General features: G+C 31.9%; 1 protein-coding gene across 2 annotated transcripts in view; it reads left to right on the top strand.

Annotated features, from left to right (window-relative positions):
- Positions 1-10,173, top strand: part of AsnRS-m (asparagine--tRNA ligase, mitochondrial) — a 31,909-nt gene extending 21,736 nt beyond the window's left edge. For both annotated transcript variants that reach the window (XM_067286687.1, XM_067286686.1), the window contains exons 10-12: positions 5,415-5,543; positions 5,924-6,051; positions 9,968-10,173. In XM_067286687.1, the coding sequence (XP_067142788.1) occupies positions 5,415-5,543; positions 5,924-6,051; positions 9,968-10,112 (402 nt within the window). In that variant the 3' untranslated portion in view covers positions 10,113-10,173. The remainder of the gene's footprint in view (positions 1-5,414; positions 5,544-5,923; positions 6,052-9,967) is intronic.
- The last annotated feature ends 7,244 nt before the right edge of the window (positions 10,174-17,417 follow it).

The raw sequence follows: 17,417 nt of genomic DNA, 5'->3' as shown, positions 1-17,417 counted from the left end.
TCAAAATGTTCCGATTCAGCACAACACAGTCCTCAGAAAAACAAGCATAACTTACCATTCACGATGGGAAAAAAGTCTCGTTCAAATACTGGCGCGTCTTTAAGTACCCTCTCATGGTCGCGCCAGGCTGCCAGCTAAAAATGCATATCAATTAAAATAATATCGGAAATTTTTCGTTTTGCGTCTAACACCGGTAAAAGGTTCCAGAAAGTGTTGTTTAAAATAATATCGGAGTATCCCAAGACATAGCCAAATATTGCAGCACCACAGCACTAGCAGAAATTCAAATTTGCCGACTGAAATGCTTTCAGTTGATCGGTTTTCGGATAATCGACGCTCTACCTAAGTCGACTTGCCTACAGACGCAACGCTGCTAGCGAACATCGTTCCAAATGACAACGCTGTTCTATCATAGTTTAGGCGGAGAGTGGAACTCGGGGGATTCCCCAATAGTGCACAAATAGCGCCCAATAAATATTATAATTTATTTAATATATTAGCACAAATAATATTTAGGCTCGTATTTAAATATTTATATGCTTTTATTATTTATATGTGGTCAATTTATTTAAGTAAAAATTATTTTATATATTTTTTATTTCTACTATTTCTAAACATGAATCTATAGTAAATTTATAAAGTATTTGAAAAAAAAATTGATTTGGCATCAATTTTTCAGCGACCCCCCAAATATTTTTCACGACCCCCACTTTGAGAATCACTGATCTACATAACTCCATTCTGGGGAAAATTTTTGAATTGAAATCATGTGACTTTCATTCTAGATGTGAAGTTCGATATAATTAATCAGGGCCTCCAAACTCTTAAGCTTTCCATGGTTGGTTGGTTCGGGTTTTTTGGCACAAGAGCCATATAGGCTATGCTGCGCCATGAAAAATAGTAAAATTAAACGAAGCTAAATATATATATCATAAAATATTAATATAACACAAAAACAAACAAGTGCAAATAAACAGAACAAAACAAATATAAGTATATAATAAATAAATAAATAACTTAGTTAATTTAAATCTCTCTATTAATGTTTATAACTTTCAAAAAGTTCAGTATCTTATCAAGATTTGGCCTCTGGCCCAAAATCTCTCTCAGACTTGCATTTCCAAAATGCTGTGTACGACTCTGGTCAAAAGCAACACCAGTTGCAAAGTATGTGTTTAACACTTAAAGTACAAATGCAATACTGGCATACTGGCTGGTCATCACCCTTCAAAAGGTATTGATGAGCCAGCCGAGTATGTCCAATCCTCAGACGAGTAAGAATGACTTCAGATCTCCTATCATACTGTTTGTTGTGTGTCCAATTTTCTATTATAGGTTTGATCTTGTAAAGTTTATTGTGGACTTGTTCGTTCCACACATTTTGCCATCTCTCTGCTAGTCATTTTTTAACGACCAGCTTCAAGTCACATCCTTCAATAAACATTGTATGCTGAGAAGGACTTGCTGACTTTGCAGCTGCATCAGCTTTTTCATTCCCTCTTATACCTACATGGCCTGGGACCCAACAAAATTTTACAAAAATATTACTCACAAAAAGATGGCAAAACAGTTTGCGAATTTTAACCACTACGGACTAAGAACTAGGTTCACGTGAGATCAAAGCCTGAAGTGCACTAACTGAGTCAGTGTAAATAACACAGCAACGATGACCTTTCCTAATTACATATTTTAAGGCTAGGTAAATAGCCTGCAACTCTGCAGTAAAGATGGAAGAATTTATACCTTGTCTTGACTTCCATCTATTTAACACAGTTCTCAGTTTCTGTTCAAGGAAGGACAGTCGGACAATAGTGGGAAATTGTAGATGTACAATTTTTTCAAATTGCAGCCCAAATAAGAAACAAAAATCAGAATACTGAATACTCCTAAATATCATATATCAAAATCACCTACTAAATGTGAGGCTTGAGCGATACTCAAGGTCACTTGTTAAAAATTTAATAAAAGCGTCAAATCAAGGGATTGAGCTTTAATTTTAATGCTTATAAAAACTGCAGAAAATTGGAAAAGAATAAAATTATTTGAGACTTACAAGAATTTGAAACAATAGTTAAATATGAGCAGGAGTTTCCAACGTCTGATTAATTTCCTTGATCAAATAAAACACAGTGTCAAATTTGACTGTTTATAGCCTGAAATGGTCTGTTATCTACCTGGATACAAGAAACCAACTAGTTGGAAAGCTACAGACCCGGCAAAGAATCCTTTAAAAGCCTGGATCTCAAGGACAAAGAAGGATTTCCTCTGCCCCATCGTGAAGTTATCTGATGAGACTTTCCTGCCTCCTGTAGTGAAGTTGTCTGTCTAGTCTCCTGTGCTCCATGTACGAACTCCTCATCCCTCCCTTTACCCTGCTGCCTTAGACTGTTTGGCTTTTGACACTTCATTACCGGACTTCCCTCATAGAACATCTCGACTGACTGCCCCAGGCCATTGACTCTACAGTCCAGCTCCAACAGTGAACAAAACACACTACAGATTGTAAGATTTAGCATAAATAAATGGGTTTATTTGTAACTGCAGCTCACTTTCATTCACCCCACATTCGATAAATCCTGACGTTGGTTATCCCTAATTCAGCAACCTCACATAAACGATAAAAAATTTTTTATCATATTACTTCATTTTTGTTTTCTTTATTAAATAATAATAATAAAATATATAATAGTAATAATGTTAAAATAAATTTGGAAAAAAATTAAATAGAAAATAATTTTAATGTCCACAATATGCCGTGAAATGGATAATTGGTAGTCAGTTGTTTAGCTGGTAAGTCAATTTCTCAGATCTTATTTTCTGTAGAAAAATCTAAGCATAGCTCAGATAGCCATTAGCTAGCAAAAATTTGTCATTACCAGAACAAATATTTCATACTTTTTAAGTTTTATTAACCTTTATATATCTCTTATAAACCCAGACAATGCCAGTACCTAGCATTGCCTGGGTTTATAAGAGAAAAATTTAAAACATATGCAATTATTAATTTTACAAAAATACTGTTTAAAAAGAAAAATATCCAAGTCCTTAGATGTAACAATTTAACTTTAATAGCAAAAATAGAAAAGTTATTTTTCACAATATAACCTGAAAATGTAAAGATGTTATTTGGACATCTTTGGAATTCATTAATATTTGAAAAGTGATCCATGCTGGATAGGTTGTGATGGCCCTGCACATGACCCATTTTAAGAACATTACCAGTATGTCTATAAACTAATTGGGAAGTATGTCTTTGTAAATAGCAAATTTTATAGAAAAGTTATTAGAATTAAGAAAATACTATTCAGAAATGAAAAACCCTGAGTTGTTAGTTGTGGAAAATTAAATACTTATATAGTTTTCAGATGTAGGCAGAAATTAATTAATATGTAGAAATAAAATCAATATTTTGGGGTAGTACATAGTTTAATGTCAGTTCTAGGGTTTACAAACTACACACAAACTTCAGTCCAGCTCAGTTTAAGAATAAAGATTTGTACAAAGGACAAATCAATAAGAATTCATTTTTATATTATTAATTTTGATCAATAAATGATTAACATCAAAATTTTTAAAATTTACAAAATTCAGAACAATTAGATATATGCAGGTTTGTTCTAATTAGTGAACAAACTCAAAGATTTCTCATTCAGAAATCTCGATATGTGCACTATTTATTTCTCTCACAATATTGACACAATATTATTCTCTCTCCATGACTTGAGTGACCATTCTGATTGCATTTACTCAACCTTTTACTGTTTCAATACAGCCATTTCTTACTTAATGACTTACTTGTTTAATGCTTGGACTTACAGTCAGCTATCCAGCATAGGGAATCACCTTTCTCAGTCTGAGTCTTGGGATTCTCTTTAGTCTTAGTCTCTTTCCCACAGTTGGTCAGTATTTAGTACACAAAGCGTTTGCGATCTCCAAGACTACATATTTTGTTAATAAATTAGTACTTTATTGTACAACCTATAATACAAGATGTTGGCAGAAAAAAAAAGTGCATGACTGTGCCTAGAGGAAGCACCAAGAATTGGAAGGAAGGACAACAAGGAAGGGATAGAAGTACAAAAGAAGTTTACTGTGAAGGAGTTAATGCCATTAATAAATTTCTTAATGTTACTGCACATATCAAAATCACGTTAATCAAATACAGTAGTACTGTACCTCTGTAATCGATCAAACAGTCACCACCTGCTACAACAGATTTTCAGTTAATAACAAATATTTTTATTTTAACTTTAATTTTTTTATTCATTTGTAAAAAAGTTCTCTAAGATAAAAATGCATAACCAATTTATCACCAATTTAACCACCTTAAAAATGAAATAAAACTTTATAGCTGTCTACCTTCATCAGACAAAATTATACTCAATTTAGTTCATTTTATTCATAAGTGGAGAAAAAAAGCAAACTGTGTGTGGAACACAATCATCAGCATGTTTTACAACCATTTGAAGTGGATGTTGAAGTGTTTCAACAATACGTGTCTGTGACACAATAAGATTTGTTGCAAATTCACAAGTTTTTATTCATCAATCTTTAACAGTTTCTTCCTGCAATTTCTCTTCAACAGCTTTTGGGAGCTTGTATGTTTTGTATCCTTTAGTTCAAAAGTTTCCAAATGAAACTTTCAAAATCACATTTGACACATTTGGAGTTTAGAAGCATCTTCCCCATACACAGTACGAGTATTTTTTACTGTTTGTGTAGCATGATATCCTTTACGAAACTTAAAAGCGTGTATAATATGCCTGATGTGCATTTTATCTGCAGACATTTTGACTTGATTTTATTCAAATGAAATGTGATGTAGACAAGTTTAAAATAAGCTACTAAACAAAGAATACAATTTCACATCAGGAATAATGTGTTAAATTTCACAACTTATAATTACATCACATATTTATGTTAAGTAAAAACAGCTGTTAATAAAAATATGCAAAAATGTTCCATTTAAATCCTAATAAAATTACTGTAATATTAGTCATATAAATAAGTATTTTGCTATTCTGTATTGTGTATGTGTATTTTTTGACTTTTTTTATGATTTATACATGCTAGGCTTGTAAACTTCTTGTTAAATTTGTGTTAAATCAGATAAAGGTACCTATTTTTCCATAATACAGCCTTTCTATTTTTGCATTAGACAGGTTCCACTATATACAGGTTAATTTATATTAATTTTTGCAAAAATTCGAGGGACCAAAGAAATTTTCTGTTAATGACATATTTTCATTATTTACAGGTTCCATTATAGGCAATGTTTATTACAGTCAATCTGTAATAAACGTTGTGGTTTATTATATATGTATAGATACTAATTTAATTTTTAGTGCTTAATTTTAAGTTGAGATATGACAATTATTTTAAACTTATTAATGTTAAATATTTTGAAATTTCAGTGGGGTGAAAAGTTATTTGCAGAACACGAAGATTTTCTTTTGAAATATTGTAAAAATATTCCAATTTTTATTAAGGATTTTCCTATAAACATTACCCCTTTCTATATGAAGATGTCTTCAGAAAAAACAGCAAGTATTTTATTATTGATTTAGTTAACGAGTTATTGAAGTATTTCATTCATTTTATATAATATTCTATTTAATTTAGATTACAAATTTTATATTATTTGCATAGATTTGTTTAAGCTATTTGAATAAAATCTTTTCACTGTAGAAAAGTTAGATAATATTGAAGAAAGAATTGGAAGGAAATCAATTTGGAAAAATTGCAAAAAATGAATTAGAAAAGAAAATATTAATTTTAAATTATTTATTATTTAATTTATAATAGCTGTCAAAATTTAACTCAAACAATGATTTTAATTTTATCACAGTGAATTTCAAAAACTCTTTTAACAAAATTAATGATATATTTTGCTATTATATAAACTTTGACATTATATTTTCAGGCTTTTTGCTTTGATCTGATTGCCCCTTTTGGTGGAGAAATTTGTGGTGGCAGTTTAAGAGAAGAAGATGAAAATAAATTAAAAATCAGAATACGCCAAGCTGGAATTGATTCTGAAACATTGCAATGGTAATTTCATAATATATGCAGTAATATATTGTTGCATTTTTCATTATATAATAGCATTAGTTAGATAAATACTATTTTTATCAATAAATAATATGTTTAAAAAAAATAATAATAAAGTTTGACAAGTCTATCATTTAATAATTTTTAGAAAAATCAAATATCGCACCACATATTGAATATTAGTAAAAAACACAAAGGTTTATTTACAAATGTATAATAAATATATAATCTATAATTCTTTAATATTCATTTATAATAATTTAGTTTTGAAATTGTTCTTTTTAATTTATGAATGAATTGAATGAATTTTTTTTGTACCAAATACATTTTACATAAATACTTTTTATTTTGGAAATAGAGAGAGAGAGAACTTTTGATATTGCTTTTTTATAATACTTTATATTTCTTTTTATTTATTTAATACTAGCAGACCCAGCCACACATTGCTGTAGCTCAAAATGTATCTATTATAAATGTATAACACTTTCCTCACGGGGGGGATTTCAAAAAATCCCTTTTTAGTGTATATTCTGTTGACGTACCCTATTAAAACGCAATCAAAAATGCAAAAAACGCATCTAAAATAGTATAATAGAAGCCTAGTTTTTCACAGTAAACCTTAATCCTGTCCCTCTCCCCTGTGGAGAAAATCAAAAAATCCATTTTTAGTGTATATTCTGTTGATGATCTGCTTTAGTTCATCCAGATAATGCCTCACAGAAAAGCAAACTTAGGTTGTCATACTTGCAGATTTAGCGCCATCTGTTGGACATAAAATCCTTAATGTTGTCCCTCTTCCCCAGGGGAATTTTGACATCTAAATTATATAAAAACACACCCGTATTCAAATGGAACATTGTGTGAAAATTTCAAAGCAATCGGTGAAGAACTTTTGGAGATTAGCTATTAGGAACAAACGAAATTACATTCTTATTTATATAGAAGATTTTTGGTTTTTCTTTTATTCTTTCTTTGATTTTATTTTTAATTATAATAGTCTTCATAATCATTATTCTAGTTAAGAAGTGTCTTTAATATTTCTTTATTCATCTTTTATTGATGGTTATATTTACCATTCTATATTGAAAATCAAGATCAGCTATGTATTATCTCATGAATTTTTATTCCTAAAGTTCTATTATAAAAGATCAATGATTATTCCACAGGATAAACTGGATTTAAAATTATAACTATCAAAAAATAATTATATTAATGCCAAAATAAATCTTTGTTTAATGAAAAGTTAAAGATAATACATCAAAATTTACAATTCGATTTTTTTTAATCTTTTGATAACCATTTTATTTTTAAAATATTTAATTTTGAAAATTGGAACTTCTAACATCCATGCTTATTAAGTTACTTTGCGGATTTAGTGAAGTTGTAATTACCCAAATTAGCTAAATTATATTTATTATTTGTTGATAGTTATTCCTTCCAATTCTGAAATATTTATTTGTCCTCTTATTTGCTATTTTAATGATTTATGATTAGAAAATGAGAAGCTAGAAATAGATTGATATAATTGAATTTTTAAATTTTTATGTCAAAATAATATGAGTAAAACTTGAGACATTATTTCTGATTAGCTAATATATCATATATAGCTAAATTTTTTCATCAATTTGTGAAAATGTAAGGAATATATATATCTTGTGTAGAAGATTAGTTATTATTCTGTTTAAGTTGGAAAAAATCCTTAAATTTTTCCTCTTGCTATGCATCATTATTTTGAACATTATAAAGAAATTTAAGTTTGTTATATGTTATTCCATACCATTAATTTTATCCAGATTTATAAAAGGTTATTAAATTAAGAAAATTAAAAAAATTACTGTATTTTTGCAGAATGACTGGCATGCTTGTTACTGTGACTAAAAAATAAAATTAATCAGGTGTAACAAAATTGCTTGTTAATTAAATGTTAAAAAAAAATCTGTTGATTACAAAAAAATATTAATATTGTAATTTGACCAACTTAAAATCAGGAAGAGAGTTTTCATTTACAATATATTAAAACAATTATTGGCTTATTGACATTTGAGATACACTGATCATCTAACCTGACCTTAAGAATAACACACACAGAAGATGTTAATGGTTTAAGTCCAGATAATTTACAGTCAGTTTCTGAAGTTTAATATGTTTATTTTTGCATTTTTAAATCAAATTACAACACTGCTGGCCATCGAAAATGCAACACCCTAGAGGAAGCATCCAAATCAAGTAAAATTTGCACCATGCGTTTGCGGCGATGAGATGTGCAAATGATTAGCATTTCAGCGCAGACGCACGTCATAGGCACCTGTTGCACCACCTGCAAGTGCTATATAAAGGGAGAATAGAAAGCTGCTTTGAAGTACTAGAATTGTTCTTTCATGCGTTTTTTTTGGCATAAGCAGCTTCAGTATGCCATGCAGAAGAAAATGAGTGTCTTTCGAGCACGTTTCTGAGTTTGACCGAGGAAGAATAGTTGCCTATAGGGATTGCGGATTATCCTTCAGAGAAATCGGTGATCATATCAGAGGTAAGCAAGCAACTGATGCAGATCTGTAACCGCTGGATGCAGGAGGGAATGACAGACCGACGGGACCTGTTGCACCCACCTCGTTGCACCACTGCACGTGATGACAGGAATATCATGCGCATGGCAGTGATGGATCGCTGTGCCACATCACGAACCATATCACAACAAATTCGGTCTGTTGTGCAATAATCAGTGCCCATGTGTACTATTCAACGTCGTTTGCAGCAGAATGGAATATCCGCAAGGAGTCCATTGCTGCATGTACCGTTGAGTCAAAACCACAGGCATTTGTGCCGGCAATGGTGCGATGAACGACGGACATGGACAACTGAATGGAATGACATTGTTTTTACTGATGAATCCCACTTCTGCCTGCAACACCACGATGGTCGGATTAGAGTCTGGAGACACCATGGTGAGAGGCTGCCGAATTGTTGCCTTATGCATTGCCATACTGGTTCTAGACCCGGTATTATGGTTTGGGGTGGTATTGATTCTACTCCCATACCCCCTAGTATGCATTGCCAGTACACTGACCAGCCAGTGCTATATTTCTGAGGTGTTGGAACTTGTTGTCCTCCCTTACTTTCAGAGATTGCCAATGGCCACATTCCACAGGATAATGCGTGACCATATGTGGCATGCATTGCTCAAGACTACTTCTTTGTCCATCAGATTGCATTGCTGCCTTGGCCTCCTTGTTCTCCCGATCTCTTACCTATAGAAAACGTCTGGTTGATGATTGCAGAACAACTGGCCCAGGATACACCACCCACTGCTACACCAGATCAACTTTGGCAATATGTGGAAGCAGCATGGAATGCTATACCCCAACAACATATCCAAAGCCTCTTTGACTCAATGCCGAGGCACGTAGCAGCGGTTATAGCCAGCAATGGCGGCAACACTCCATACTGATTCCATCATCTTCCTTACTTCACAAAAGACTGTATTTTCAATCATTTGATCTTTGTACAATGTGTTATCTCCCAAATAAATTTGGCTGTGATATCTCTGGTCCTTCTTGGTGTTGCATTTTGGATGGCCAGCAGTGTATTTTGCTAGCTTGCTGGCTGAAGCAATTAAGGTGTCAACCTGCCAGTCTGGAAAACTTGGGATTAAATCTGAGCAGGTTGAAAATAAAAACCCTTGAAATTTTTTATGGGTGATCTGTCCTGGATATGTCAAGCCATGTCTTTCACTCCCAACTTTCCCAAGAACATATATAATATTTCATGAAATTTTTAATATCAATAATATGCAACTTTCTTCTTGTGTAAAATAAAGTGCCAAATATATAGTAATAAAATTTGAAATATATATATTATAAATTAAAAATGTAAATAAATTTTAAAAGAGATGTATAAATAAAAAGTTATTTATTTGCAGGTATATAGAATTAAGAGAGTTTGGTTCTGTACCTCATGGTGGTTTTGGAATGGGATTTGATCGCTTTCTACAGACAGTTCTTGCAATTCCTAATATAAGAGAAGTTGTTCCTTTTCCAAGATGGAGTCATCATTGTCAGATGTAACATAAAATTAGTCAATATTTTGATTTTAGTTAAATAAACAAACAAGAACTGTTTCTTTAAATGGTTATGTATTATTTTCCTTACATTTATTTATTTAAATTTAAATAATTTTTAACTGGTCTTATGCCAATGCATATAAATAAATTTGAAGTTACATATATGCCATACAACAATAGACAATATTGTTCAATATATTAAGTGAAAGTAACATTTGAAAATGTGTTACCATTTTATTACATATACCATAGGAACACTACCTATTCACTTGTTTTACTAAAATTCTCCTAGTAATTGGAAATTTTTTTAAAAATAACATTATAATATTAAAAAAGATAAGTTTTTACAAGTTTATTTTTCAAAAATATTCATTTTACTGGGGCCCCAGTTTTGTTAATACAAATAATACTATAAATTATGATTGTTATATTATTAATATTAACTATTTTTTACTTTACAATAATTGCTCATTGTTAATGAAAAAGCACTAAAAATTTATGGTAATTCAATTTTTGGGTGCCCAGGGCTTAAGCCCTATTAGTCCCTATGTAGATCCGCCCTTGGATACAGGCCTATATGGAATATATAAAATATTGGTGGCCCAACTATCTAGGAATTATACACAATTTGGACAGCGTTGACATAAGAAAACATCAAGAGAAAGTTATTTAGCTGTAGATTACCTGTGATGTGTTTTTGTCAAGGCAAGGTGACAATCTTCACTATAACGATTTTTGTAGATTTTTAGTAAATTTTCTTAACAATTCACAGGCTGTAATTGATACATTATTTTGGAATTTAAATGCATATACTAATTTATATTAAATATTATTAGATGGTTTTCAAAAATTTTGACTTTTAAGAAACACTACATAATAAATTTGATTCACAAAACGATAAAAAAAAACTTTTCTGTATTGTAAACGATAATTCTTTTTAAGAATTGTATTCTTAGTTTGTTGTTTATTTTGGAAGATAAAAATTATATCTCAAATTTAAATTTGTTTAATAATAATTATTAAATTACGATAAAATTTTTTAAAATTAATTATTAATTTTAAAAAATTTAATGGTAATTGTTAATGTTACAATTTTATCATTCTTCTAATCTTAGAAAGATTAGAAGAATGATAAATGTTACCTATACAGGGTGGACCAGCGAAAACGAAACGGCAGAGTGTTCGTGTTCGTCCAAGCAAAGCGCTCGGACAGGTCGATTTTACTCTCGAGGGGACATCTTTTGCAATAAAGTTTTTGCGATTTTGAATACAACAGACAACAAAAAATTTTAAAAACTCATTTATTTTGTATTAACTAAAAAAGCATTTATTTCGAAAAAAATGATTGTTTAGTTAATATTCAGAATCGCAAAAACTTTATTGCAAAAGATGTCCCCTCGAGAGTAAAATCCACCTGTCCGAGCGCTTTGCTTGGACGAACACGAACACTCTGCCGTTTCGTTTTCGCTGGCCCATCCTGTATAAGTTTATGACATATGTAGATGTAAATCGTAATATAATAAAGTTTGAATATTATTCTCTTTAATGAATTATCAATATCACCTTACGCCGCTGAGAAATGTTACAAATGTTTTCAACCTAATAGGCCATTCTCAGGTGTAACTGAATCATTAAATATTTCATAAGGCTGAGTTTGATTTTTGTTCATTATTCTTTTTTCGAAATTAATAAAAATTCTTAAAATACAATACAAATAAAGTACTTGCGCACCTTACTGAATACATTCATCAGTAAAGAAATTTTTTTGAATAATAATCATCCAATCTTCCATGGTTATTTGTCTTAAGTTTAAAACACGTTATTGTAGAAATTAATCGGTAAAAGCATTGTAATTTTGGAAATGACTCCAAAAGTAAACGAGCTTGGTTCGTTTGAATGAACACAGAAAGTTAATAGAGAGGTTGTGGCCGAAGTTTTCATCTCTAAAACGTGAACGTCGAACGTTGGCCGCTGCCATCTTCTAAGCCTAGAAGTTTGACAATAGCGTTTGGTAGGTACAGTACAGTACATCGAGCATGATTCTAATGACGTTCCAAACGCCATTGTCAAACTTCTAGTGCAGGCGGTGATGTAAGTGTCTTCTCAAATTTTTTTTGTGGTTACTTTGAATGCTCTGTCGGCAAAATAATCCATTTTATGGTTAAATTTTACAGCTGGGACCCTTCTTTTTTCTCTAAAAAAACACATTTTAAAAACGTACAGTACATTCCTCCATTGTGATACTATCGATAGTCTAGGCGCCGCCATCTTTCTTTCTTTCACCGTCGTTACTCAACGCCACCTATAACACAAGGCCTGTCAACAGCAAGCTGGAAGGGGTATTGTGCAATCACGAGTAGGCCATTTTGTACGTTGTGTTACATGTGGAAGGCGACGGGTTTGTCTGTGTTACGAGTTTATTTTCAGTGTGATTTGCTGTGTTTCAGTATCCACAATGCCATATAAGTGTTGTGCTCCTGGATGTAGAACAAATTATAAGGGTGGGCCTAAATTAAGTGTTTTTTCATTTCTAAAAAACCCAGAGTTACAGAGCCAGTGGATACGAGCTATTTGCAGGGAAAACTTTGATTCAACAAAGTACTCAAAGGTAAGCTTACTGTGTCAGCTTTTTAGTAATTGTAATTTGAAATAGTGCTGTTTACATGTATTGGTCGTTTCATGTAGATATTACTTCATTGCAGGTATGTGAATTACATTTTCCATATCATGAAATTGAGCGGACAGCTTGTGATTACGACAGTAAGACTGGTGAAAAACTTACAGTAACCCTTAATCATCCAAGACTTGTAGAAGGTTGGTTTTTTTCTTTTCCACATAGTAAATCTGTTGTGTCTAAGACATTAAATTTCCAAAATTTAATTTATTTTTCACTTCTCAGCATATTGACCTTATTTCTAACTTCATTATATTCCTTTCATGTTTCTAATGATTTATTCCCAAAGTATGTTAAATATTTCTTTTTTACATCTATTAAAATTTTGATTTTTTGTCAAATCTTGGTTTTTATCTCCTTTTATTCCACGTGGTTAGTTATCATTATTTCTTTATACTATGTAGTCAAATGATGATACATGTATTCCCTCTTATAATTGTAAAAGAGCCCTGATCAAGTATGTGGTATTAATACGTGTACTGTACTATTACACTACATGTATGTCATAAAAATGTTGATATTTAATTTCTCTTAAGTTTTTGTTGCATATTGTTGAATATGAATTAAAGCTCCACATGTTAGTAAAACAATATTGGTATTTCTTTGTAGGTGCAGTACCTTCAAAACTGCCAAATTGTCCAAAGTATTTGTCAGATAAAAAGACTGCAGTGGCAAGGGAGGCACCAAGTAAAAGAAGGGAGCGTCTTGAAAATGAAGCTTTAAAAGCTACAATACAAGAAAGTGTCACATCCTTTAATCATTATGTCAATACAACAACATTTACAAATTTTCAGGAAATGAAGGATAAACTTTATAGTAATGCTAAGAAATTTCCAAAAGAATGGATCATGATTTCAAGAGAAAATTGCATCAGCATTGTGCTTCTCAGTGACACATGAAATGTGAAAATACTTTGCAGTGTACAAGTAAATCAAGAACTTATGGTAACAGTGTTTTATAAAAACCAAGAAGTGAAGCATCTGTCTAATATCAAAGTCTCTTTGCCACTGGTTGTAAGTAATGTTAATGAGATAGATGAAATTGTACAAGAATGTCATACCAAGTTCACAAATGATGCTTCCCAGTTTACTATGGATGAATGCATACAATGTATTTTAAGTTATCTCAATAAGTTGGAAGGCATAGTGCATGAAGATGATACTGGAATTGTTGCATTCCTGAAAGAGCAGGTCTTACTTCTTCCAGTATGCAAAACAAGATCACGATATTCCTGCAGTATCATGGTGTTTTTCAGCTTATTATATTCTATTTCTCCTCATGCATATAAGTTTCTCAGATCAGCTAACATTATAAAGATACCAAGCCCAAGTACCATACGTCGAGTATGTGCACAGTTTCAAAGTAGCCCACAATTAGAACAAGATACCTCTAGCATGCTCAGATATGTCTCATTCAAAAGTCATCTCCTGAAAGAAGAAGAAAAAACTGTCATTCTTCAAATAGATGAAATTCATTTAAGAGCAAATTCTGACTACAAAGGAGGCTCTGTGGTAGGAAATGCATTTAGCACAGAAGAGTTGGCTACAAGTGCTTACGTTTTTATGATTTCTAGCTTTTCATCACCTTACAAAGAAGTTGTGCATATTTTACCTGTTAAAACTATTAGAGGTGATATACTTCATACATTTCTTAAGAAAATTATTGTTAAGTTAGAAGAGATAGGTTTTACTGTAGTGGCTGTTGTCTCTGACAATAATTCAATCAACAGTAAAGCAATGTCCTTTTTTAGCAAACCACCATCAGTGAAAACTGAATACTGCCATCCAAGTGATTCCAACAGAAAACTATTTTTTGTTATTGATCCAGTTCATATCCTTAAATGTATACGAAATAATTGGTTGAACAAAGTCAATCAAGATATGATTTATCCTGATTTTAATGATACATCTACAGTTCCACAGATTGCTTCCTTTTCAGGTTTAAAACAGCTGCATTCAAATGAAAAGCTAAATCTGCTAAAATATGGAGTTAATTTGTCATTGAAATCTTTGTATCCTTCTGATATTGAATGCCAGAATGTAAAGTTGGTCTTGCACATTTTTACTCCAAGCACCTACATAGCTATGAGGGAATTGGGCTGTGTGAAACATTTTGATAACTGGGAAACTACTGCAAATTACATTGAGGTAATTTGCAGGTGGTGGGATATTGTAAATGTGAAAACCCCTTTAAAAGGTCTAAGGCTTCGAAATCCATTTCAAGAACCTATAACCAAAAATTTTGATCATATTATAAGTTTTCTACAAAAATTTTTAAACTGGTTACAGAGGTGGGAAAAGTTACATGATGCAGCAATGTTAACAAGAGAAACACATTTTGCTCTTAAACACACTACTCATGCATTGCTTCAGATAGCACAATTCTGGATTTATGATAAAGGGAACAGCTACTTCCTTTGTGGCAAGTTACAGACAGATAATTTAGAGGATAGATTTGATAGGTATCGTCAACTTGCTGGATCTCATTACCATATTTCTATCCGCCAACTGTATGAATGTGAAACCAAGCTGCGAACTCAAACAACAGTGCCCCTAATTTTGAAATCGCATACTTTTGGTGAGGTTTCTCTTCCATTAAGTGCTGTTCCTGAAATGAGACATTTTATAAAGCATGCGGGAGAAGATTATGACTTTGTTTTGACACAAAGTTTAATAAGCAACTGTCATGTTGATGATGGTGACATAGATAGTATTCAAGACTCAGTGTGGCCATTATTAACTTACATAGCTGGGTATACTAGCTATGCAATGATTAAAAAATTTAAATGTGATTATTGTCAAGTGTTTTTATGTTCACAAATTGACGATGACAGCAAAGAAAACAAAGCTGCCGAAAGATTGATTAGGGCAACTGATAGGGGAGGTCTATGTTATCCTCACATAGATGTTGTGACTTGTATGTCTTATGTTTATGTAATTGTAAATAAGTTGCTTTCAAAAGAAAATGAAGGAACTTTTCTGCAGCAAAGAAACCAAAGGGGTGTTATTGTAGCACTTGAGTTTAATAAATAAGCCTGAAAATATATTTTAGGGTCACAACTGTCATTCACATAGTGCTAGCAATATGCAAAAGAATATTTTGCATATTGCTAGTAACATTTTCTTAAATAATTATGCAAAGAGAAAAAATGATGTCAGGAAGAAAACTATGCCACAGTGTAAAAGGATGAAAGTGGGAAAGATACACTAATTTAATCCAGATAATTGGAGTTCTACTGTATTAGTCTTGTTTTTAAAGAAACCAAGAAATATTTTAAGAAAGACAATCTTATGGAATCTATTGCTTACTATACAAAAAATGATAATTTATGCTAATGTCAAATCTTAAGCTTTTCAGCTTAAGAAAACATTAAAAGCCAGCTTTGATTTGAAGCCAAACACTTGAGACACATATAACATCTTTGCTCTTATGAAACTAATTTTTATTTACCCAAAATTATTATCAATATACTTTAAATCATATTTATAAGTATATTGATATAATAAATAAGGTAGTATATCAACATCTGTTGTACATCTGTATTTTGGAATTACAACAGCTATAATTATTAGTATCAACATATCTTGGAAGTTCTATGGATCATTACATAATAGGATCCAGTTTTCCTTTGTAGTTCAATACATCAGAAAGAGTAGACAATAGCATCATTTATTGCAATTAACTTTGTATATGTAAACTATTTCTGTAATATTTTTGTATATTAAACATTTTATAATTTACTTGATTTTGACAATAAAAAGTCCTATCTGCAAGTGAATTTTATTTTGTACAATGTATGCTATAATATTTTGTAACAATATTGGGAAATATAAAAATATATTTGACGATGAATCATTTATTTTATTCGACATCTTTACGTCAGCGAAGCATGATTATCAAAGTATTTCTTCCTAATACAGTGACAACAGGTATAGCGGCCGGATGGCCGAGCGGTCAAGGTGGCAGACTACCGCTCTGGGGGACCCGGGAACGAATCCGAACGGGTCGAGAAATCCCCAGAAATTTTTCAGGGGGTGGTCCGTTCGGATATGGCGGGCCCCGTCCCTCACCACCCGGTCGCCCCATTGTGGGCCTGGCCGAACCCATAATGGGCCTACTAAAAAAGGCCCTCTTAGTGCCCACAGGGCAGAAAGAGTTAAAAAAAAAAAAAAAAGTGACAACAGGTAAATTTACGATGTAATTTGTATTTATACAACATAAATCTTTAACTTATAGTGGAAAATTGCGATAATTAAACTACCCAATTCTGCGTGCACAAGATTGGAGAGAAAAGAGGATGGCCTACTTAGGATGAGTCATCCATCTCTGTCGACAGGCCTTGTGTTATAGGTGGCGTTGCGTTACTCCACAAACAGCAGTGCACTCTCGTAGTAGCAGAGAGACAGCGACAGCTATTAACGAATGCGCCCATTATCTGGCTTCAATGATAGTTTAGATATGTACTGTACTGTACTGTACTGTACAAACTAATGTTTTTGTATGGATAGGTATCAAGGTGGCTTTTTGTCAGGGTATCTTTGCTACAACCATTTTTTCTACTGCTTTCACTATAATTTCATTTGAAAGTTTTGTTTGTCTCATCTCTATAGAGAACTTTTAATTAGCCTAATTTAA

The sequence above is a fragment of the Centruroides vittatus genome, unplaced genomic scaffold (assembly GCF_030686945.1).
Source record: "Centruroides vittatus isolate TY-2023 unplaced genomic scaffold, ASM3068694v2 scaffold_386, whole genome shotgun sequence".
Taxonomy (NCBI): domain Eukaryota; kingdom Metazoa; phylum Arthropoda; class Arachnida; order Scorpiones; family Buthidae; genus Centruroides; species Centruroides vittatus.
This window is presented reverse-complemented; position numbering and strand designations above follow the sequence as displayed.